General features: G+C 44.9%; 1 protein-coding gene across 1 annotated transcript in view; it reads left to right on the top strand.

Moving 5' to 3' along the window:
• NHLRC2 (NHL repeat containing 2) overlaps positions 1–24,294 on the top strand; it is an 88,264-nt gene that overhangs the window by 21,374 nt on the left and 42,596 nt on the right. The window contains exon 5 of the mRNA XM_056528986.1: positions 2,205–2,334. Coding sequence (XP_056384961.1) covers positions 2,205–2,334 — 130 coding nt within the window. The remainder of the gene's footprint in view (positions 1–2,204; positions 2,335–24,294) is intronic.

Below are 24,294 nucleotides of genomic sequence, written 5' to 3'. Positions count from 1 at the left end.
CCTCTGCACTCTCCTCCTACAGACTCCTCCTCTGCGCTCTCCTCCTACGGACTCCTCCTCTGCACTCTCCTCCTACAGACTCCTCCTCTGCACTCTCCTCCTACAGACTCCTCCTCTGCACTCTCCTCCTACAGACTCCTCCTCTGCGCTCGCCTCCTACAGACTCCTCCTCTGCACTCTCCTCCTACAGACTCCTCCTCTGCGCTTTCCTCCTACAGACTCCTCCTCCGCGCTCTCCTCCTACAGACTCCTCCTCTGCACGCTCCTCCTACAGACTCCTCCTCTGCGCTCTCCTCCTACGGACTCCTCCTCTGCACTCTCCTCCTACAGACTCCTCCTCTGCACTCTCCTCCTACAGACTCCTCCTCTGCACTCTCCTCCTACAGACTCCTCCTCTGCGCTCGCCTCCTACAGACTCCTCCTCTGCACTCTCCTCCTACAGACTCCTCCTCTGCACTCTCCTCCTACAGACTCCTCCTCTGCGCTCTCCTCCTACAGACTCCTCCTCTGCGCGCTCCTCCTACAGACTCCTCCTCTGCACGCTCCTCCTACAGACTCCTCCTCTGCACGCTCCTCCTACAGACTCCTCCTCTGCACTCTCCTCCTACAGACTCCTCCTCTGCACTCTCCTCCTACAGACTCCTCCTCTGCACTCTCCTCCTACAGACTCCTCCTCCGCGCTCTCCTCCTACAGACTCCTCCTCCGCGCTCTCCTCCTACAGACTCCTCTTCCGCGCTCTCCTCCTACAGGCTCCTCCTCCGCGCTCTCCTCCTACAGACTCCTCCGCGCTCTCCTCCTACAGACTCCTCCGCACTCTCCTCCTACAGACTCCTCCTCCGCACTCTCCTCCTACAGACTCCTCCTCCGCACTTTCCTCCTACAAACTCCTCCTCCGCACTTTCCTCCTACAGACTCCTCCTCCGCACTCTCCTCCTACAGACTCCTCCTCTGCGCTCTCCTCCTACAGACTCCTCCTCTGCGCTCTCCTCCTACAGGCTCCTCCTCTGCGCTCTCCTCCTACAGGCTCCTCCTCCGCGCTCTCCTCCTACAGACTCCTCCGCGCTCTCCTCCTACAGACTCCTCCGCACTCTCCTCCTACAGACTCCTCCTCCGCACTCTCCTCCTACAGACTCCTCCTCCGCGCTCTCCTCCTACAGACTCCTCTTCCGCGCTCTCCTCCTACAGGCTCCTCCTCCGCGCTCTCCTCCTACAGACTCCTCCGCGCTCTCCTCCTACAGACTCCTCCGCACTCTCCTCCTACAGACTCCTCCTCCGCACTCTCCTCCTACAGACTCCTCCTCCGCGCTCTCCTCCTACAGACTCCTCCTCTGCGCTTTCCTCCTACAGACTCCTCCTCTGCGCTCTCCTCCTACAGACTCCTCCTCTGCGCTCTCCTCCTACAGACTCCTCCTCTGCGCTCTCTTCCTACAGACTCCTCCTCTGCGCTCTCCTCCTACAGACTCCTCCTCTGCGCTCTCCTCCTACAGACTCCTCCTCTGCGCTCTCCTCCTACAGACTCCTCCTCTGCGCTCTCCTCCTACAGACTCCTCCTCTGCGCTCTCCTCCTACAGACTCCTCCTCTGCGCTCTCCTCCTACAGACTCCTCCTCTGCGCTCTCCTCCTACAGACTCCTCCTCTGCGCTCTCCTCCGCACTCCTCCTCTGCGCTCTCCTCCGCACTCTCCTCCGTCATAGAGACACATCAAGTTTTGGTTGGTCAGAGTGTTTAGACCCCGACCGTCCACTAGAACGAGACCAGAAAAGTGTGTGCTTAGCACGTTCTCTTTGGTCTGTGTCATATGACCAAGATGGTCGCATACTAGCGGGAAGACAATCGAGTTTATAGAACCTTTTTGGTCACATGACACAGAGCCGAAAAAGAGCACGCTAAATGCGCACTTCTCCCGTCTTGTTCTCATGATCAGTTTGGGTCTGATTGTTAAATATCTGAATGCAGACTGATAAAAAACATTTTTTTACATGTTCCTAGGACACATCAAATGTAGCTTTTTGACGATAACAGTGACACTTTAAAGGTCACCTCCAACCATAACCGCCCTCATTCCTTGTAATCAGTATCTTTTGTACTATTTTCGGATTACTATAGTGAATAGGTCTTTTTTTTTTTATTTTTTTTTTTAGGTGAATTTACTTATGAGCATTTTGTTTCTGTTTAGTTGATTCATTTTATTCTTTTGTTTCAGGTTTCTCTGGACACATTAACCGTGAGCACTGTGGCGGGGACCGGCATTCAGGGTGTAGACAAGGAGGGCGGAGCTCTGGGAGGACGGCAGCCAATCAGCTCACCCTGGGATGTGGCATTTGGCGCTCCAGGTGCGTATTCGTTTTTTATAAAAAAAAATTGTATCTATAATTATATAATATGTGTTTAAAGTGACCTTTCCAAGTGCTTACAATTGTGTAATACAAACAATACATTACCAAATATACAAATATGTAGGACAGTGTTTCCCAACCCAGGGTGTGTCCAGCGGTTGTAAAACTCCAACTCCCAGCATGCCTGGACAGCCAAAGGCTGTCCAGGCATGTTGGGAGTTGTAGTTTTGCAACCGCTGGAGGCACCCTGGTTAGAAAACACTGATGTAGGATCACTCCCATACCATTCTATCATCTCTGTACAGAACATATACGATCCAACTCTTCAGCAACTACGTCAACACCTTACTTACCACATTGGGGAGCGGTCATGTAACAGAACTCCTCTCATTAGAGAGTCTACGTTGACATGAGCGTCACGGTGAAGCTATCATTGTCACCAATGTAATTGCAGGTTACGCTTTAATTGCATGGATTATATTGTACATACATATATATATATATATATATATATATATATATATATATAAATGTATGTTTGGTGCACACATCAGCTGGACAAAGAGTGGCTAATATATCATCCAGATAAGTAGTAAATACAGATTTTAGATCTGTACAGTCATGCAGTGTGTGGATAAGTAGTAATGTCAGATAAGTAGTAAGTACATCTTTCGGATAATACTTATCTAGACACGGCATTACATTATCTTGTTGTATTTGCTACTTAGCTGGACAATACAAATACTATTTAGCGGTCATTCACATCACAAACCCTGGCCACAAACCCTTTTTATAGATTTCAGACTCATACTGGAGTCCTAAATCTCAGACTGCAGACGGGGCACAGACAAGCTCAGCACTGCTCCCTGTCTGTCAATCAGACAGGCAGGAGCCAGCACTGTGCTCATAGCACAGCAGGGCATACTCCTGACTCTGCCTTACTGCATGCCCTAATTCATTTTTCTATCTGAGCTCCGATCTTTCTTCTCTCTGCACATGCAGTTGTAAACAGAGAGGAGAGGATTCAGAGCTGCCTGCTGAGCTTTTCTGTGTCCCACCTGCAGTCTGAGATTTAGGACTCAAGCTTGAGTCTGAAATCTATAAAAAGGGCTTGCGGCCAGGACTGGTAGGGAGACCCCTAGTGGTCATTTTTTTCAAAGTGGAAAATTAAATAGAACAGTGGTTCTTAACCTGGGTTCGATCGAACCCCAGGGGTTCGGTGAGTCAGTCTCGCGGGTTCGGCGGAGGTCAAGACACACACCCGACTCATATGATTCGTGATGACACGCCCTGCTTGTCCATCATTGGCTGCAGGTGATCATGTCCCACCTAACAGATCTCAGAGTACTGTTATACCCTACTGTAAAGGAAGCCTCCTATCCTTTGTGGCTCCCGTCCTACGCGATTGCCCGCATGCGTCCCCTATGTCCACCCCTATGCAATCCCTAATTTAGTCCTCAAATGCGCATGGTGCTCTCTCACTTCAGAGCCCTGTCGTATTTCAAGGAAACAGTTTAGGGCCACTTGTGGGGTATTTCCGTACGCGGGAGAAATTGCACTACAAATTTTGAGGGGCTTTTTCTCCTTTTACCCTTTATGAAAAGGAAAAGTTGGGGGCTACACCAGCCTTTTAGTGTAAAAAAAAAATAAAATTTTTTACACTAACATGCTGGTGTTGCCCCATACTTTTTATTTTCACAAGAGGTAAAAGGAAAAAAAAGACCCCCAAAATTTGTAACACAATTTCTCCTGAGTACAGAAATACCCCACATGTGGGTGTAAAATGCTCTGCGGGCGCACAACAAGGCTCAGGAGTGAGAGCGCACTATGTACATTTGAGGCCTAAATTGGTGATTTGCACAGGGGTGGCTGATTTTACAGCAGTTCTGACATAAATACAAAAAAATAAATATCCACATGTGACCCCTTTTTGGAAACTACACCCCTCACGGAATGTAACAAGGGGTATAGCCCCACAGGTGTTTGACGAATTTTCATTAAAGTTGGATGGGAAAATGAAAACAACAAAAAAAAATTTCACTAAAATGCTGGTGTTACCCTAAATTTTTCATTTTCACAAGGGAAAATAGGAAAAAAAGCCCCCCAAAATTTGTAACCCCATTTCTTCTGAGTAAAAAAATACCCCAAATGTGGATGCAAAGTGCTCGGCGGCCGAACTACAATGCTCAGAACAGAAGGAGCGCTATTGGGATTTTGAAGAGAAAATGTGTCCAAAATTGAAGGCCACGTGTGTTTACAAAGCCCCCATAGTGCCAGAATAATGTTTAATGTGACCCCATTTTGGAAACTACACCCCTCACGTAATGTAATAAGGGGTACAGTGAGCATTTACGCCCCACAGGTGTCTCACAGATTTTTGGAACAGTGGTCCGTGAAAATGAAAAATGTAATTTTTCATTTGCTCAGTCCACTGTTCCAAAGATCTGTCAAATGCCAGTGGGGTGTAAATACTCACTGCACCCCTTATTACATTTTGTGAGGGGTGTAGTTTCAAAATGGGGTCCACTGTTCTGGCACCACGGGGGGCTTTGTAAACGCACATGGCCCCTGACTACCATTCCAAACAAATTCACTCTTCAAAAGCTCAATGGCGCTCCTCCTCTTCTGAGCATTGTAGTTCGACCGCTGGGCACTTGACGTCCACACATGGGGTATTTCCATACTCAGAAGAAATGGGGTTACAAATTTTGGGGGGTATTTTCTGCTATTAACCCTTGCCAAAATGGGAAATTTGGGGGGAAACACATTTTAGTGAAAAAAATTTTTTTTTTTACATATGCAAAAGTCGTGAAACCCTTGTGGGGTATTAAGGTTCACTTTATTCCTTGTTACGTTCCTCAAGGGGTCTAGTTTCCAAATTGGTATGCCATATGGTTTGCTGTTCTGGCACCATAGGGGCTTCCTAAATGCGACATGCTCCCCCCGACCAAAATTTGTTCTCAAAAAGCCAAATATGACTCCTTCTCTTCTGAGCATTGTAGTTCGCCCGTAGTGCACTTCAGGTCAACTTATGGGGTGCCTCCATACTCAGAAGAGATGGGGTTACAAATTTTGGGGGGGTATTTTCTGCTATTAACCCTTGCAAAAATGTGACATTTGGGGGGGGAAACACACATTTTAGTGGAAAAATATTTTTTTTACATATGCAAAAGTCGTGAAACCCCTGTGGGGTATTAAGGCTCACTTTATTCTTTCTTACGTTCCACAAGGGGTCTAGTTTTCAAAATGGTATGAAATGTGTGTTTTTTTCCCTGTTCTGGCACCATAGGGGCTTCCTAAATGCAACATGCCCCCCAAAAACCATTTCAGAAAAACGTACTCTCCAAAATCCCCTTGTCGCTCCTTCGCTTCTGAGCCCTCTACTGCGCCCGCCGAACACTTTACATAGACATATGAGGTATGTGCTTACTCGAGAGAAATTGGGCTACAAATACAAGTATAAATGTTCTCCTTTTACCCCTTGTAAAAATTCAAAAATTGGGTCTACAAGAACATGCGAGTGTAAAAAATGAAGATTTTGAATTTTCTCCTTCACTTTGCTGCTATTCCTGTTAAACACCTAAAGGGTTAAAACACTGACTGAATGTCATTTTGAATACTTTTGGGGGTGCAGTTTTTATAATGGGGTCATTTATGGGGTATTTCTAATACAAAGACCCTTCAAATCCACTTCAAACCTGAACTGGTCCCTGAAAAATAGTGAGTTTGAAAATTTTGTGAAAAATTGGAAAATTGCTACAGAACTTTGAAGCCCTCTGGTGTCTTCCAAAAGTAAAAACTTGTCAATTTTATGATGCAAACTGTTACGCCTAGCGCTCCGGGCCCCCGCTCCTCCCCGGAGCGCTCACGGCGTCTTTCTTCCTGCAGCTCCCCGGTCACTCCCGCTGACCGGGAGCGCTGCTCTGTCATGGCCGTTGGGGATGCGATTCGCACAGCGGGACGCGCCCGCTCGCGAATCGCATCCCAGGTCACTTACCCGTTCCCGTCCCCTGCTGTCATGTGCTGGCGCGCGCGGCTCCGCTCTCTAGGGCGCGCGCGCGCCAGCTCCCTGAGACTTAAAGGGCCAGTGCACCAATGATTGGTGCCTGGCCCAATTAGCTTAATTGTCTCCCACCTGTTCCCTGGCTATATCTAGTCTCCTCCCTTGCACTCCCTCGCCGGATCTTGTTGCCCTTGTGCCTAGTGAAAGCGTTTTGTGTGTTTAAAGCCTGTGTACCAGAACTTCTGCTATCTCCCCTGACTACGAATCTTGCCGCCTGCCCCCGACCTTCTGCTACGTCCGACTTTGCTTCTGCCTACTCCCTTGTACCTCGCCTATCTTCAGCAGCCAGAGAGGTGAGCCGTTGCTAGTGGATACGACCTGGTCACTACCGCCGCAGCAAGACCATCCCGCTTTGCGGCGGGCTCTGGTGAAAACCTGTAGTGGCTTAGAACCGGTCCACTAGCGCGGTCCTCGCCATCCCTCTCTGGCACAGAGGATCCACTACCTGCCAGCCGGCATCGTGACAGTAGATCCGGCCATGGATCCCGCTGAGGTTCCCCTGCCAGTTGCCTCTGATATCACCACGGTGGTCGCCCAGCAAGCCCGACAGATCGCCCATCTAACCCACCAGCTGTCGGAAGTGTCCACCATTGTGCACCAACTTCAGTCGCAACTTCATCAGCAATCATCTCCTCCGCCAGCTCCTGCACCTCCTCCGCAGCGAGTGGCCACTCCTAGCCTCCGCCTGTCCTTGCCGGACAAATTTAATGGGGACTCTAAGTTTTGCCGTGGCTTTCTTTCGCAATGTTCCCTGCACTTGGAGATGATGTCGGACCAGTTTCCCACTGAAAGGTCTAAGGTGGCTTTCGTAGTCAGCCTTCTCTCTGGAAAAGCCCTGTCATGGGCCACACCGCTCTGGGACCGCAATGACCCCGTCACCGCCTCTGTACACTCCTTCTTCTCGGAAATTCGAAGTGTCTTTGAGGAACCTGCCCGAGCCTCTTCTGCTGAGACTGCCCTGCTGAACCTCGTCCAGGGTAATTCTTCCGTTGGCGAGTACGCCATACAATTCCGTACCCTTGCTTCTGAACTATCCTGGAATAATGAGGCCCTCTGGGCGACCTTTAAAAAAGGCCTATCCAGCAACATTAAAGATGTTCTGGCCGCACGAGAGACTCCTGCTAACCTGCATGAACTCATTCATCTAGCCACTCGCATTGACATGCGTTTTTCTGAGAGGCATCAAGAGCTCCGCCAGGAAAAAGACTTAGATCTCTGGACACCTCTCCCACAGTCTCCACTGCAATCTGCGCCTAGGCCTCCCGCCGAGGAGGCCATGCAAGTGGATCGGTCTCGCCTGACCCTGGAAGAGAGGAATCGCCGTAAGGAAGAGAATCTTTGTCTGTACTGTGCCAGTACTGAACATTTCTTGGTGGATTGCCCAATCCGTCCTCCACGTCTAGGAAACGCACGCTCGCACCCAGCTCTCGTGGGTGTGGCGTCTCTTGATGCTAAGTCGACTTCTCCACGTCTCACGGTGCCTGTTCGGATTTCTACGTCAGCCAGCTCTCCCCTCTCAGCCGTGGCCTGCCTGGACTCTGGAGCTTCTGGGAATTTTATTCGGAAGTCCTTAGTGAATAAATTCCGCATTCCGGTGACCCGTCTTGTCAAGCCACTCCACATTTCCGCGGTCAACGGAGCCAGATTGGACTGCACCGTGCGTTATCGCACGGAGCCCCTCCTAATGTGCATCGGACCTCATCACGAGGAAATTGTATTTTTTGTCCTTCCTAATTGCACTTCTGAAGTTCTCCTTGGACTACCCTGGCTTCAACACCATTCCCCAACCCTGGATTGGTCCACTGGGGAGATCAAGAGTTGGGGTCCCTCTTGTTCCAAGGACTGCCTTCAATCGGTTCCCAGTGCTCCCTGCCGTGACCCTGTGGTTCCTCCTGTATCCGGTCCCCCTAAGGTCTTTAAGGACTCTGCCTGCCACAGGAAATGCCTCTCCCCCCTCCCAGTCCCATCAGGCAAGCCTCTGTGTCCCCTCATGGCCCTCGTCCTGGTGTCACACTGCCCCGTGCCAGGTCTCGCCCTCTGCCCTCTCTCCCCATTCCTACTCCTGCTGTTCTGCCTGCCGTTGAGGAATCCCTCCATCCTTTCCCGGTGTCCTCATCCCAGGGGAGGCAGTTACCGGACAAAGAGAAGGGGAGACCTAAGGGGGGGGGTACTGTTACGCCTAGCGCTCCGGGCCCCCGCTCCTCCCCGGAGCGCTCACGGCGTCTTTCTTCCTGCAGCTCCCCGGTCACTCCCGCTGACCGGGAGCGCTGCTCTGTCATGGCCGTTGGGGATGCGATTCGCACAGCGGGACGCGCCCGCTCGCGAATCGCATCCCAGGTCACTTACCCGTTCCCGTCCCCTGCTGTCATGTGCTGGCGCGCGCGGCTCCGCTCTCTAGGGCGCGCGCGCGCCAGCTCCCTTAGACTTAAAGGGCCAGTGCACCAATGATTGGTGCCTGGCCCAATTAGCTTAATTGTCTCCCACCTGTTCCCTGGCTATATCTAGTCTCCTCCCTTGCACTCCCTCGCCGGATCTTGTTGCCCTTGTGCCTAGTGAAAGCGTTTTGTGTGTTTAAAGCCTGTGTACCAGAACTTCTGCTATCTCCCCTGACTACGAATCTTGCCGCCTGCCCCCGACCTTCTGCTACGTCCGACTTTGCTTCTGCCTACTCCCTTGTACCTCGCCTATCTTCAGCAGCCAGAGAGGTGAGCCGTTGCTAGTGGATACGACCTGGTCACTACCGCCGCAGCAAGACCATCCCGCTTTGCGGCGGGCTCTGGTGAAAACCTGTAGTGGCTTAGAACCGGTCCACTAGCGCGGTCCTCGCCATCCCTCTCTGGCACAGAGGATCCACTACCTGCCAGCCGGCATCGTGACACAAACATAAAGTAGACATATTGGAAATGTGAATAAAAAAAAAATTATTTGGAATATCCATTTTCCTTACAAGCAGAGAGCTTCAAAGTTAGAAAACTGCAAAATTTTCAATTTTTTCATCAAATTTTGGGATTTTTCACCAAGAAAGGATGCAAGTTACCACAAAAATTTGTGGCTGGGTCCTTAAGGGGTTAAAGTAGTCACCTAGTGATTACATCGGGGTCATTTTCCAAGTGTATCCAAGTTTTGGCTTGGAATAAAATATGCGGCAGACCACCTAAAACACAAATACGCCCTGAAAATGACCCAATTGTAGTCACAAGGTGACTGCTTTAAGGTCATTGATTTGATTGGAGCCTATCCGAGCACAGATATGTCAGCACCTGATTTTGAGTTTCCACTGACTCAAGGCACAAATGGTGATTTGAATTTGGCCTTATTTGAGCTCTATATAACATTGTCCAGATAAGCAATGCACACAGCACAATACATGATTTGCTTTGTCACTTTATGTTGGTAACTTTACAAATTTACAAAGCTGGACTTTAAATGTGGTGACACTGAATTGGCCTACTGCTAAAAAAATATATAGTACCAACCCAGAGGTCCACAGTGCTCCCATTAATAATAGTGCTGGTCTACAGTGCCCCCATTAATAATAGTGCTGGTCTACAATGCCCCCATTAATAATAGTGCTGGTCTACAGTGCCCCCATTGATAATAATGCTGGTCTACAGTGCCCCCATTAATAATAGTGCTGGTCTACAGTGCCCCCATTAATAATAGTGCTGGTCTACAGTGCCCCCATTAATAATAGTGCTGGTCTACAGTGCCCCCATTAATAATAGTGCTGGTCTACAGTGCATCCATTAATAATAGTGCTGGTACACAGTGCCTCCATTAATAATAGTGCCGGTCTACAGTGCCTCCATTAATAATAGTGCTGGTCTACAGTGCCTCCATTAATAATAGTGCTGGTCTACAGTGCATCCATTAATAATAGTGCTGGTCTACAGTGCCTCCATTAATAATAGTGCTGGTCTACAGTGCATCCATTAATAATAGTGCTGGTCTACAGTGCCCCCATTAATAATAGTGCTGGTCTACAGTGCCCCCATTAATAATAGTGCTGGTCTACAGTGCCTCCATTAATAATAGTGCTGGTCTACAGTGCCTCCATTAATAATAGTGCTGGTCTACAGTGCCTCCATTAATAATAGTGCTGGTCTACAGTGCCTCCATTAATAATAGTGCTGGTCTACAGTGCCCCCATTAATAATAGTGCTGGTCTACAGTGCCTCCATTAATAATAGTGCTGGTATACAGTGCCTCCATTAATAATAGTGCTGGTCTACAGTGCCCCCATTAATAATAGTGCTGGTCTACAGTGCCTCCATTAATAATAGTTCTGGTCTACAGTGCATCCATTAATAATAGTGCCGGTCTACAGTGCCCCCATTAATAATAGTGCTGGTCTACAGTGCCTCCATTAATAATAGTGCTGGTCTACAGTAACCCCATTAATAATAGTGCCGGTCTACAGTGCCCCCATTAATAATAGTGCTGGTCTACAGTGCCTCCATTAATAATAGTGCTGGTCTACAGTGCCTCCATTAATAATAGTGCTGGTCTACAGTGCTTCCATTAATAATAATGCTGGTCTACAGCGCCTCCATTAATAATAGTGCCGGTCTACAGTGCCTCCATTAATAATAGTGCTGGTCTACAGTGCCTCCATTAATAATAGTGCTGGTCTACAGTGCCTCCATTAATAATAGTGCTGGTCTACAGTGCCTCCATTAATAATAGTGCTGGTCTACAGTGCCTCCATTAATAATAGTGCCGGTCTACAGTGCTCCCATTAATAATAGTGCTGGTCTACAGTGCCCCCATTAATAATAGTGCTGGTCTACAGTGCCCCCATTAATAATAGTGCTGGTCTACAGTGCCTCCATTAATAATAGTGCTGGTCTACAGTGCATCCATTAATAATAGTGCTGGTCTACAGGGCTCCCATTAATAATAGTGCTGGTCTACAGTGCCCCCATTAATAATAGTTCTGGTCTACAGTGCCCCCATTAATAATAGTGCTGGTCTACAGTGCCTCCATTAATAATAGTGCTGGTCTACAGTGCCTCCATTAATAATAGTGCTGGTCTACAGTGCATCCATTAATAATAGTGCCGGTCTACAGTGCCTCCATTAATAATAGTGCTGGTATACAGTGCCTCCATTAATAATAGTGCTGGTCTACAGTGCATCCATTAATAATAGTGCCGGTCTACAGTGCCTCCATTAATAATAGTGCTGGTCTACAGTGCATCCATTAATAATAGTGCTGGTCTACAGGGCTCCCATTAATAATAGTGCTGGTCTACAGTGCCTCCATTAATAATAGTGCCGGTCTACAGTGCCCCCATTAATAATAGTGCTGGTATACAGTGCCTCCATTAATAATAGTGCTGGTCTACAGTGCCTCCATTAATAATAGTGCTGGTCTACAGTGCCTCCATTAATAATAGTGCCGGTCTACAGTGCCCCCATTAATAATAGTGCCGGTCTACAGTGCCTCCATTAATAATAGTGCTGGTCTACAGTGCCCCCATTAATAATAGTGCTGGTCTACAGTGCCTCCATTAATAATAGTGCTGGTCTACAGTGCCCCCATTAATAATAGTGCTGGTATACAGTGCCTCCATTAATAATAGTGCTGGTCTACAGTGCCTCCATTAATAATAGTGCTGGTCTACAGTGCCTCCATTAATAATAGTGCTGGTCTACAGTGCATCCATTAATAATAGTGCCGGTCTACAGTGCCCCCATTAATAATAGTGCTGGTCTACAGTGCCCCCATTAATAATAGTGCTGGTCTACAGTGCCTCCATTAATAATAGTGCTGGTCTACAGTGCCCCCATTAATAATAGTGCTGGTATACAGTGCCTCCATTAATAATAGTGCTGGTCTACAGTGCCTCCATTAATAATAGTGCTGGTCTACAGTGCCTCCATTAATAATAGTGCTGGTCTACAGTGCCTCCATTAATAATAGTGCCGGTCTACAGTGCCCCCATTAATAATAGTGCCGGTCTACAGTGCCTCCATTAATAATAGTGCTGGTCTACAGTGCCCCCATTAATAATAGTGCTGGTCTACAGTGCCTCCATTAATAATAGTGCTGGTCTACAGTGCCCCCATTAATAATAGTGCTGGTCTACAGTGCCCCCATTAATAATAGTGCTGGTCTACAGTGCCCCCATTAATAATAGTGCCGGTCTACAGTGCCTCCATTAATAATAGTTCTGGTCTACAGTGCCTCCATTAATAATAGTGCTGGTCTACAGTGCCTCCATTAATAATAGTGCTGGTCTACAGTGCCTCCATTAATAATAGTGCTGGTCTACAGTGCCCCCATTAATAATAGTGCTGGTCTACAGTGCCCCCATTAATAATAGTGCCGGTCTACAGTGCCTCCATTAATAATAGTTCTGGTCTACAGTGCCTCCATTAATAATAGTGCTGGTCTACAGTGCCTCCATTAATAATAGTGCTGGTCTACAGTGCCTCCATTAATAATAGTGCTGGTATACAGTGCCTCCATTAATAATAGTGCTGGTCTACAGTGCCTCCATTAATAATAGTGCTGGTCTACAGTGCCCCCATTAATAATAGTGCCGGTCTACAGTGCCTCCATTAATAATAGTGCCGGTCTACAGTGCCCCCATTAATAATAGTGCTGGTATACAGTGCCTCCATTAATAATAATGCTGGTCTACAGTGCCTCCATTAATAATAGTGCTGGTCTACAGTGCTCCCATTAATAATAGTGCTGGTCTACAGTGCCCCCATTAATAATAGTGCTGGTCTACAGTGCCTCCATTAATAATAGTGCTGGTCTACAGTGCATCCATTAATAATAGTGCTGGTCTACAGTGCCTCCATTAATAATAGTGCTGGTCTACAGTGCCTCCATTAATAATAGTGCCGGTCTACAGTGCCCCCATTAATAATAGTGCCGGTCTACAGTGCCTCCATTAATAATAGTGCTGGTCTACAGTGCCCCCATTAATAATAGTGCTGGTCTACAGTGCCTCCATTAATAATAGTGCTGGTCTACAGTGCCCCCATTAATAATAGTGCTGGTATACAGTGCCTCCATTAATAATAGTGCTGGTATACAGTGCCTCCATTAATAATAGTGCTGGTCTACAGTGCCTCCATTAATAATAGTGCCGGTCTACAGTGCCCCCATTAATAATAGTGCCGGTCTACAGTGCCTCCATTAATAATAGTGCTGGTCTACAGTGCCCCCATTAATAATAGTGCTGGTCTACAGTGCCTCCATTAATAATAGTGCTGGTCTACAGTGCCCCCATTAATAATAGTGCTGGTCTACAGTGCCCCCATTAATAATAGTGCTGGTCTACAGTGCCCCCATTAATAATAGTGCCGGTCTACAGTGCCTCCATTAATAATAGTTCTGGTCTACAGTGCCTCCATTAATAATAGTGCTGGTCTACAGTGCCTCCATTAATAATAGTGCTGGTCTACAGTGCCTCCATTAATAATAGTGCTGGTCTACAGTGCTCCCATTAATAATAGTGCTGGTCTACAGTGCCTCCATTAATAATAGTGCCGGTCTACAGTGCCCCCATTAATAATAGTGCTGGTATACAGTGCCTCCATTAATAATAGTGCTGGTCTACAGTGCCTCCATTAATAATAGTGCTGGTCTACAGTGCCTCCATTAATAATAGTGCCGGTCTACAGTGCCCCCATTAATAATAGTGCCGGTCTACAGTGCCTCCATTAATAATAGTGCTGGTCTACAGTGCCCCCATTAATAATAGTGCTGGTCTACAGTGCCTCCATTAATAATAGTGCTGGTCTACAGTGCCCCCATTAATAATAGTGCTGGTATACAGTGCCTCCATTAATAATAGTGCTGGTCTACAGTGCCTCCATTAATAATAGTGCTGGTCTACAGTGCCTCCATTAATAATAGTGCTGGTCTACAGTGCCTCCATTAATAATAGTGCTGGTATACAGTGCCTCCATTAATAATAGTGCTGGTCTACAGTGCCTCCATTAATAATAGTGCTAGTCTACAGTGACTCCATTAATAATAGTGCTGGTCTACAGTGCCTCCGTTAATAATAGTGCTGGTCTACAGTGCCTCCATTAATAATAGTGCTGGTCTACAGTGCATCTATTAATAATAGTGCTGGTATACAGTGCCTCCATTAATATTAGTGCTGGTATACAGTGCCTCCATTAATAATAGTGCTGGTACACAGTGCCTCCATTAATAATAGTGCTGGTCTACAGTGCCTCCATTAATAATAGTGCTGGTCTACAGTGCCTCCATTAATAATAGTGCTGGTATACAGTGCCTCCATTAATAATAGTGCTGGTCTACAGTGCCTCCATTAATATTAGTGCTGGTCTACAGTGCCTCCATTAATAATAATGCTGGTCTACAGTGCCTCCATTAATAATAGCGCTGGTCTACAGTGCCCCCATTAATAATAGTGCTGGTCTACAGTGCCTCCATTAATAATAGTTCTGGTCTACAGTGCCTCCATTAATAATAGTGCTGGTATACAGTGCCCTCATTAATAATAGTGCTGGTCTACAGTGCCCCCATTAATAATAGTGCTGGTCTACAGTGCCTCCATTAATAATAGTGCTGGTCTACAGTGCCTCCATTAATAATAGTGCCGGTCTACAGTGCTCCCATTAATAATAGTGCTGGTCTACAGTGCCCCCATTAATAATAGTGCTGGTCTACAGTGCCCCCATTAATAATTGTGCTGGTATACAGTGCCCCCATTAATAATAGTGCTGGTCTACAGTGCCTCCATTAATAATAGTGCTGGTCTACAGTGCCCCCATTAATAATAGTGCTGGTCTACAGTGCCCCCATTAATAATAGTGCTGGTCTACAGTGCTCCCATTAATAATAGTGCTGGTCTACAGTGCCTCCATTAATAATAGTGCTGGTCTACAGTGCCCCCATTAATAATAGTGCTGGTCTACAGTGCTCCCATTAATAATAGTGCTGGTCTACAGTGCTCCCATTAATAATAGTGCTGGTCTACAGTGCCCCCATTAATAATAGTGCTGGTCTACAGTGCCCCCATTAATAATAGTGCTGGTCTACAGTGCCCCCATTAATAATAGTGCTGGTCTACAGTGCCCCCATTAATAATAGTGCTGGTCTACAGTGCCCCCATTAATAATAGTGCTGATCTACAGTGCCCCCATTAATAATTGTGCTGGTATACAGTGCCCCCATTAATAATAGTGCTGATCTACAGTGCCCCCATTAATAATTGTGCTGGTATACAGTGCCCCCATTAATAATAGTGCTGGTCTACAGTGCCTCCATTAATAATAATGCTGGTCTACAGTGCCTCCATTAATAATAATGCTGGTCTACAGTGCCTCCATTAATAATAATGCTGGTCTACAGTGCCTCCATTAATAATAATGCTGGTCTACAGTGCCTCCATTAATAATAGTGCTGGTCTACAGTGCCTCCATTAATAATAGTGCTGGTCTACAGTGCCTCCATTAATAATAGTGCTGGTCTACAGTGCTCCCATTAATAATAGTGCTGGTCTACAGTGCTCCCATTAATAATAGTGCTGGTCTACAGTGCCTCCATTAATAATAGTGCTGGTCTACAGTGCCCCCATTAATAATAGTGCTGGTCTACAGTGCTCCCATTAATAATAGTGCTGGTCTACAGTGCCCCCATTAATAATAGTGCTGGTCTACAGTGCCCCCATTAATAATTGTGCTGGTATACAGTGCCCCCATTAATAATAGTGCTGGTCTACAGTGCCTCCATTAATAATAGTGCTGGTCTACAGTGCCCCCATTAATAATAGTGCTGGTCTACAGTGCCCCCATTAATAATAGTGCTGGTCTACAGTGCTCCCATTAATAATAGTGCTGGTCTACAGTGCCTCCATTAATAATAGTGCTGGTCTACAGTGCCCCCATTAATAATAGTGCTGGTCTACAGTGCTCCCATTAATAATAGTGCTGGTCTACAGTGCTCCCATTAATAATAGTGCTGGTCTACAGTGCCCCCATTAATAATAGTGCTGGTACACAGTGCCTCCATTAATAATAGTGCTGGTACACAGTGCCTCCATTAATAATAGTGCTGGTATACAGTGCCTCCATTAATAATAGTGCTGGTCTACAGTGCTTACATTAATAATAGTGCTGGTATACAGTGCCCCCATTAATAATAGTGCTGGTATACAGTGCATCCATTAATAATAGTGCTGGTCTACAGTGCTTCCATTAATAATAGTGCTGGTATACAGTGCTTCCATTAATAATAGTGCTGGTATACAGTGCTTCCATTAATAATAGTGCTGGTATACAGTGCTTCCATTAATAATAGTGCTGGTATACAGTGCCTCCATTAATAATAGTGCTGGTCTACAGTGCCCCCATTAATAATAGTGCTGGTCTACAGTGCCCCCATTAATAATAGTGCTGGTCTACAGTGCCCCCATTAATAATAGTGCTGGTCTACAGTGCCCCCATTAATAATAGTGCTGGTCTACAGTGCCTCCATTAATAATAGTGCTGGTCTACAGTGTCTCCATTAATAATAGTGCTGGTCTACAGTGCCTCCATTAATAATAGTGCTGGTCTACAGTGCATCCATTAATAATAGTGCTGGTCTACAGTGCCCCCATTAATAATTGTGCTGGTATACAGTGCCCCCATTAATAATAGTGCTGGTATACAGTGCCTCCATTAATAATAGTGCTGGTCTACAGTGTCTCCATTAATAATAGTGCTGGTCTACAGTGCCCCCATTAATAATAGTGCTGGTCTACAGTGCCTCCATTAATAATAGTGCTGGTCTACAATGTCTCCATTAATAATAGTGCTGGTCTACAGTGCCTCCATTAATAATAGTGCTGGTACACAGTGCCTCCATTAATAATAGTGCTGGTCTACAGTGCCTCCATTAATAATAGTGCTGGTATACAGTGCCTCCATTAATAATAGTGCTGGTCTACAGTGCCTCCATTAATAATAGTGCTGGTCTACAGGGCTCCCATTAATAATAGTGCTGGTCTACAGTGCCTCCATTAATAATAGTGCTGGTCTACAGGGCTCCCATTAATAATAGTGCTGGTCTACAGTGCCTCCATTAATAATAGTGCTGGTCTACAGTGCCTCCATTAATAATAGTGCTGGTCTACAGTGCTTCCATTTATAATTGTGCTGGTATACAGTGCCTCCATTAATAATAGTGCTGGTCTACAGTGCCTCCATTAATAATAGTGCTGGTCTACAGTGCCCCCATTAATAATAGTGCTGGTCTACAGTGCCTCCATTAATAATAGTTCTGGTCTACAGTGCCTCCATTAATGATAGTGCTGGTCTACAGTGCCTCCATTAATAATAGTGCTGGTCTACAGTGCCTCCATTAATAATAGTTCTGGTCTACAGTGCCTCCATTAATAATAGTGCTGGTCTACAGTGCATCCATTAATAATAGTGCTGGTCTACAGTGCCTCCATTAATAATAGTGCTGGTCTACAGTGCCTCCATTAATAATAGTGCTGGTCTACAGTGCATCCATTAATAATAGTGCTGGTATACAGTGCCTCCATTAATAATAGTGCTGGTCTACAGTGCTTACATTAATAATAGTGCTGGTCTACAGTGCTTACATTAATAATAGTGCTGGTCTACAGTGTCTTCATTAATAATAGTGCTGGTCTACAGTGCCTCCATTAATAATAGTGCCGGTACACAGTGCCTCCATTAATAATAGTGCTGGTCTACAGTGCCTCCATTAATAATAGTGCTGGTATACAGTGCCTCCATTAATAATAGTGCTGGTCTACAGTGCTTACATTAATAATAGTGCTGGTCTACAGTGTCTTCATTAATAATAGTGCTGGTCTACAGTGCCTCCATTAATAATAGTGCTGGTACACAGTGCCTCCATTAATAATAGTGCTGGTCTACAGTGCCTCCATTAATAATAGTGCTGGTATACAGTGCCTCCATTAATAATAGTGCTGGTCTACAGTGCCTCCATTAATAATAGTGCTGGTCTACAGTGCCTCCATTAATAATAGTGCTGGTCTACAGTGCCCCCATTAATAATAGTGCTGGTCTACAGTGCCTCCATTAATAATAGTGTTGGTATACAGTGCCTCCATTAATAATAGTGCTGGTCTACAGTGCCCCCATTAATAATAGTGCTGGTCTACAGTGCCCCCATTAATAATAGTGCTGGTCTACAGTGCCCCCATTAATAATAGTGCTGGTCTACAGTGCCCCCATTAATAATAGTGCTGGTATACAGTGCTTACATTAATAATAGTGCTGGTATACAGTGCCTCCATTAATAATAGTGCTGGTCTACAGTGCCCCATTAATAATAGTGCTGGTCTACAGTGCCCCCATTAATAATAGTGCTGGTCTACAGTGCCCCCATTAATAATAGTGCTGGTCTACAGTGCCCCCATTAATAATAGTGCTGGTCTACAGTGCCTCCATTAATAATAGTGCTGGTATACAGTGCTTACATTAATAATAGTGCTGGTATACAGTGCTTCCATTAATAATTGTGCTGGTATACAGTGCCCCCATTAATAATAGTGCTGGTCTACAGTGCCTCCATTAATAATAGTGCTGGTCTACAGTGTCTCCATTAATAATAGTGCTGGTCTACAGCGCCCCCATTAATAATAGTGCTGGTCTACAGTGCCTCCATTAATAATAGTGCTGGTCTACAGTGTCTCCATTAATAATAGTGCTGGTCTACAGTGCCTCCATTAATAATAGTGCTGGTACACAGTGCCTCCATTAATAATAGTGCTGGTCTACAGTGCCTCCATTAATAATAGTGCTGGTATACAGTGCCTCCATTAATAATAGTGCTGGTCTACAGTGCCTCCATTAATAATAGTGCTGGTCTACAGGGCTCCCATTAATAATAGTGCTGGTATACAGTGCTTCCATTAATAATTGTGCTGGTATACAGTGCCTCCATTAATAATAGTGCTGGTCTACAGTGCATCCATTAATAATAGTGCTGGTCTACAGTGCCTCCATTAATAATAGTGCTGGTCTACAGTGCCTCCATTAATAATAGTGCTGGTATACAGTGCTTACATTAATAATAGTGCTGGTATACAGTGCTTCCATTAATAATTGTGCTGGTATACAGTGCCCCCATTAATAATAGTGCTGGTCTACAGTGCCTCCATTAATAATAGTGCTGGTCTACAGTGTCTCCATTAATAATAGTGCTGGTCTACAGCGCCCCCATTAATAATAGTGCTGGTCTACAGTGCCTCCATTAATAATAGTGCTGGTCTACAGTGTCTCCATTAATAATAGTGCTGGTCTACAGTGCCTCCATTAATAATAGTGCTGGTACACAGTGCCTCCATTAATAATAGTGCTGGTCTACAGTGCCTCCATTAATAATAGTGCTGGTATACAGTGCCTCCATTAATAATAGTGCTGGTCTACAGTGCCTCCATTAATAATAGTGCTGGTCTACAGGGCTCCCATTAATAATAGTGCTGGTATACAGTGCTTCCATTAATAATTGTGCTGGTATACAGTGCCTCCATTAATAATAGTGCTGGTCTACAGTGCATCCATTAATAATAGTGCTGGTCTACAGTGCCTCCATTAATAATAGTGCTGGTCTACAGTGCCTCCATTAATAATAGTGCTGGTCTACAGTGCATCCATTAATAATAGTGCTGGTATACAGTGCCTCCATTAATAATAGTGCTGGTCTACAGTGCTTACATTAATAATAGTGCTGGTCTACAGTGTCTTCATTAATAATAGTGCTGGTCTACAGTGCCTCCATTAATAATAGTGCTGGTACACAGTGCCTCCATTAATAATAGTGCCGGTCTACAGTGCCTCCATTAATAATAGTGCTGGTATACAGTGCTTACATTAATAATAGTGCTGGTATACAGTGCTTACATTAATAATAGTGCTGGTATACAGTGCTTCCATTAATAATTGTGCTGGTATACAGTGCCCCCATTAATAATAGTGCTGGTCTACAGTGCCTCCATTAATAATAGTGCTGGTCTACAGTGTCTCCATTAATAATAGTGCTGGTCTACAGCGCCCCCATTAATAATAGTGCTGGTCTACAGTGCCTCCATTAATAATAGTGCTGGTCTACAGTGTCTCCATTAATAATAGTGCTGGTCTACAGTGCCTCCATTAATAATAGTGCTGGTACACAGTGCCTCCATTAATAATAGTGCTGGTCTACAGTGCCTCCATTAATAATAGTGCTGGTATACAGTGCCTCCATTAATAATAGTGCTGGTCTACAGTGCCTCCATTAATAATAGTGCTGGTCTACAGGGCTCCCATTAATAATAGTGCTGGTATACAGTGCTTCCATTAATAATTGTGCTGGTATACAGTGCCTCCATTAATAATAGTGCTGGTCTACAGTGCATCCATTAATAATAGTGCTGGTCTACAGTGCCTCCATTAATAATAGTGCTGGTCTACAGTGCCTCCATTAATAATAGTGCTGGTCTACAGTGCATCCATTAATAATAGTGCTGGTATACAGTGCCTCCATTAATAATAGTGCTGGTCTACAGTGCTTACATTAATAATAGTGCTGGTCTACAGTGTCTTCATTAATAATAGTGCTGGTCTACAGTGCCTCCATTAATAATAGTGCTGGTACACAGTGCCTCCATTAATAATAGTGCCGGTCTACAGTGCCTCCATTAATAATAGTGCTGGTCTACAGTGCCTCCATTAATAATAGTGCTGGTATACAGTGCCTCCATTAATAATAGTGCTGGTCTACAGTGCTTACATTAATAATAGTGCTGGTCTACAGTGTCTTCATTAATAATAGTGCTGGTCTACAGTGCCTCCATTAATAATAGTGCTGGTACACAGTGCCTCCATTAATAATAGTGCTGGTCTACAGTGCCTCCATTAATAATAGTGCTGGTATACAGTGCCTCCATTAATAATAGTGCTGGTCTACAGTGCCTCCATTAATAATAGTGCTGGTCTACAGTGCCTCCATTAATAATAGTGCTGGTCTACAGTGCCCCCATTAATAATAGTGCTGGTCTACAGTGCCTCCATTAATAATAGTGTTGGTATACAGTGCCTCCATTAATAATAGTGCTGGTCTACAGTGCCCCCATTAATAATAGTGCTGGTCTACAGTGCCCCCATTAATAATAGTGCTGGTCTACAGTGCCCCCATTAATAATAGTGCTGGTCTACAGTGCCCCCATTAATAATAGTGCTGGTATACAGTGCTTACATTAATAATAGTGCTGGTATACAGTGCCTCCATTAATAATAGTGCTGGTCTACAGTGCCCCATTAATAATAGTGCTGGTCTACAGTGCCCCCATTAATAATAGTGCTGGTCTACAGTGCCCCCATTAATAATAGTGCTGGTCTACAGTGCCCCCATTAATAATAGTGCTGGTCTACAGTGCCTCCATTAATAATAGTGCTGGTATACAGTGCTTACATTAATAATAGTGCTGGTATACAGTGCTTCCATTAATAATTGTGCTGGTATACAGTGCCCCCATTAATAATAGTGCTGGTCTACAGTGCCTCCATTAATAATAGTGCTGGTCTACAGTGTCTCCATTAATAATAGTGCTGGTCTACAGTGCCCCCATTAATAATAGTGCTGGTCTACAGCGCCTCCATTAATAATAGTGCTGGTCTACAGTGCCTCCATTAATAATAGTGCTGGTCTACAGTGCCCCCATTAATAATTGTGCTGATATACAGTGCCCCCATTAATAATAGTGCTGGTATACAGTGCCTCCATTAATAATAGTGCTGGTCTACAGTGTCTCCATTAATAATAGTGCTGGTCTACAGTGCCCCCATTAATAATAGTGCTGGTCTACAGTGCATCCATTAATAATAGTGCTGGTCTACAGTGCCCCCATTAATAATTGTGCTGGTATACAGTGCCCCCATTAATAATAGTGCTGGTCTACAGTGCCTCCATTAATAATAGTGCTGGTCTACAGTGCCCCCATTAATAATAGTGCTGGTCTACAGTGCCCCCATTAATAATAGTGCTGGTCTACAGTGCCTCCATTAATAATAGTGCTGGTCTACAGTGCCCCCATTAATAATAGTGCTGGTCTACAGTGCCTCCATTAATATTAGTGCTGGTATACAGCGCCTCCATTAATATTAGTGCTGGTATACAGTGCCTCCATTAATAATAGTGCTGGTATACAGTGCTTCCATTAATAATAGTGCTGGTCTACAGCGCCTCCATTAATAATAGTGCTGGTCTACAGTGCCCCCATTAATAATAGTGCTGGTCTACAGTGCCTCCATTAATAATAGTGCTGGTCTACAGTGCCTCCATTAATAATAGTGCTGGTCTACAGTGCCTCCATTAATAATAGTGCTGGTCCACAGTGCCCCAATTAATAATAGTGCTGGTCCACAGTGCCCCAATAAATAATAGTGTCAGTCCACAGTGCTCACAATAATAGTTCTTAATATGGGGTCCACAATGCTCCCATTCATAATGGTTCTTAATAGTACTGGTCCACAGTGCCCCTAATGACTGTGCCAGACATGCTGCCATATTAGCTCTTCCCGTATAGACCCCTCACCCTTGGGTTGCGTGCCAGTCTCGCTATGCTCCAGCCCCAGTTGGGAGTATGGTCCCCGCTTCTCTCCACATTATAGACGTAAACCCATAGATCTCTGCTGTCTGTGAACTCCACCGTGTTTAATACGGCAATTCATGGCTGGATTATTCCTGACACCTACATCGATTCTCATTCACATTATTTGACGTAAAATGTTCTAAAACAGCAGGCGTCCTAAAGAAGAGGTGTTCGAGTTTCCTCATCTATTATCATTACATGTGACTCTAACCATCTGCTAGTGTAGGTTCAGCTCTACAACACTGAGTAGATCCGTACAGCTTTTGTAATGTACTATATTCATAAATTATATATGTGAAGCTTTTAACTCCATAGAAATATTGAAGTAACGAAGTTCACTTGATTTTTTTTCTTTGGCACAGTTATCATCCGCCCCCCCCCCCCCCCCCTGTTATGTGTGTGCACATTAGTCTGGTCCACAACAGCGCAAGTGTCATTAACTGACCTTCTTTGCAGAATAAACCATTGCACACAGATAATGGGGTGGGCGGTTATACAGTGTCAAAATAAATATCATTTCATGTTGTTCAGATTGGTAGTGAGTACAGCATTTCACATAAATAATACATACAGGGCAATGTATGGCCTCCATAAGGAATAATATTAGGCACCCTATATGAATCTATCATCATGTTGGGCTCTAGTGACACTCCAAAAGCTTATTTTCATGAAAATCCATTAGGCCCTGTTCACATTAAAGTTTATAATACAGCCACTCTGTGCCAGATCCTTAATGCGAAGGACATGACGGATTCCATTATCCTGTTCCATTTTAACTGTTTCCCAACCAGGGTGTCTCCAGCTGTTGCAAAACTACAACCAACAGCATGCCCGGACAGCCTTCGGCTGTCCGGGCATGCTGTCAGTTGTAGTTTTGCAACAGCTGGAGGGGACCCTGGTTGGGAAACAGCCTATAATAATATGATATCATTATTATTACAATGAGTGTATATATATATATATATATATATATGTAGGTGTGTGTGTGTATGTATATATGTGCATGTATGTACGGTATATATGAGTGTATGTGTATATGTATGTATGTGTGTGTGTATATATATATTTATATACACACACATACACACACACACACACACACACATATATATATATATATATATATATATATATATATATATATATATATATATACATATACACATACACTCATATATACCGTACATACACGCACATATATACATATATACATACACACATATATATACACATATACACATACACGGTATGTACATACACGCACATATATACATACACACATAT

Source organism: Hyla sarda, chromosome 7 (genome assembly GCF_029499605.1).
Source record: "Hyla sarda isolate aHylSar1 chromosome 7, aHylSar1.hap1, whole genome shotgun sequence".
Taxonomy (NCBI): Eukaryota; Metazoa; Chordata; class Amphibia; order Anura; family Hylidae; genus Hyla; species Hyla sarda.
This window is presented reverse-complemented; position numbering and strand designations above follow the sequence as displayed.